The sequence below is a fragment of the Galeopterus variegatus genome, unplaced genomic scaffold, assembly GCF_000696425.1.
Source record: "Galeopterus variegatus unplaced genomic scaffold, G_variegatus-3.0.2 Scaffold5256, whole genome shotgun sequence".
Taxonomy (NCBI): domain Eukaryota; kingdom Metazoa; phylum Chordata; class Mammalia; order Dermoptera; family Cynocephalidae; genus Galeopterus; species Galeopterus variegatus.
In genome coordinates, this window is record NW_007731367.1 from 48,738 (window position 1) to 49,957 (window position 1,220).

Here is a 1,220-nt window from a genome sequence, read left to right on the forward strand (position 1 = left end):
AAGCTGTTGGCTGGAGCCTCCTGGCTTCCCTACCTGTCTTGGCCTGGACACAGTCTCCTCAGGTTCTTTCTGCTCCTCAAACTCCCGTTGATCCCCTGCTGGCTGGGGGACTACCCCTGGCTCTTCCCCCAATTTTACTGCCCCTTATAGGTCCCAAATAACAGTGAGCAGGTTAATCACTGGCATCCCCACCCCACCAAAGGTATCAGACTCTGAGAGCTGGAAGGAGACACAGAATTCACCAATTTCAATCCCTTTGTGTACAGAGCAGGAAACTGATATCCAGGGAGGGAAAATGACTTGCTCATAGTAACCCAGCAAACTCAGGGCAAAGAGGAACCTAGAGCCTGGGCCTCCTGACTGTTAATCCAGGGCTCTTTACACCTCCCCAAGCCCTTGGCTCTCTTCATCATAGGGTCCTACCACCTCCAAGTCCCACGTCTGCATGGGGACCCGATGTGACCCAGGCCAGCCTCCTTGGCTCAGGAGCTCCCTCTGCAGCTGTTCAGGATCCAAGGGTGTGCAGGGCTCTGGACAAGTTGTCTCAGCCCAGACATATCAGATTTGCTCAGAGCCGAGCATCACAGGCTTCAGCCAGGGCCTTAGTGGGGCCAGAGCTGGTCATGTCGAAGCGTGGGGGGGCCCCTTCCCTCTCCCTGAGGCCGACGAAGCCCGCTTCATCTCTGCTCACCCTCCTTTGATGTAGTCAAGGAAGGTACACTCTGACTCCACAGCAAAGGAAAGCAGGGTGACCTTGAAAACAAAAGGGAGCTTGGTCAGCGGGGAGCAGGGGTCCGGGGGAGATGGTGTATGACACGATGCGAGAGCTGACGTTCAGAGTGCTCAGCATGTGCCAGGTTTGCATGCATTGTTGGAGGCATGCCCACAACAACCCTATGAAGTACTGCTATTATCCCCGTTTGAGAGCCAAGGAAGCAGAGACTCAAAGAGGTGACGCAAAATTCAGCTGCCAGGATAGAGTGGGGATCTGAGCCCAGGTTTGCCAACTCCAGGGCCTACACTCTTGACCTCTATGGAAGAGTCCTGTCTCTGTCAGGGGAGCACGAGGGTCCAAGTCAAGGGCAGGAGTTTCCTCTAAGCGGGCCCTGGGGTGGGGTATGGAGGGTGAGGGGTTCCTCCTGACACAGGCCTAACAACTCAGCAGTGCCAACAAGCCCCGTGCTTCCACGTGCCATTAACCACAATCCTGAAACGTGCCT

At 55.6% G+C, this 1,220-nt stretch overlaps 1 protein-coding gene across 1 annotated transcript in view; it reads right to left on the reverse strand.

Moving 5' to 3' along the window:
- Window positions 1–1,220, reverse strand: part of CPNE5 (copine V) — a 96,026-nt gene that overhangs the window by 11,030 nt on the left and 83,776 nt on the right. Inside the window, exon 14 of the mRNA XM_008589153.1 lies at window positions 692–753. Coding sequence (XP_008587375.1) covers window positions 692–753 — 62 coding nt within the window. The remainder of the gene's footprint in view (window positions 1–691; window positions 754–1,220) is intronic.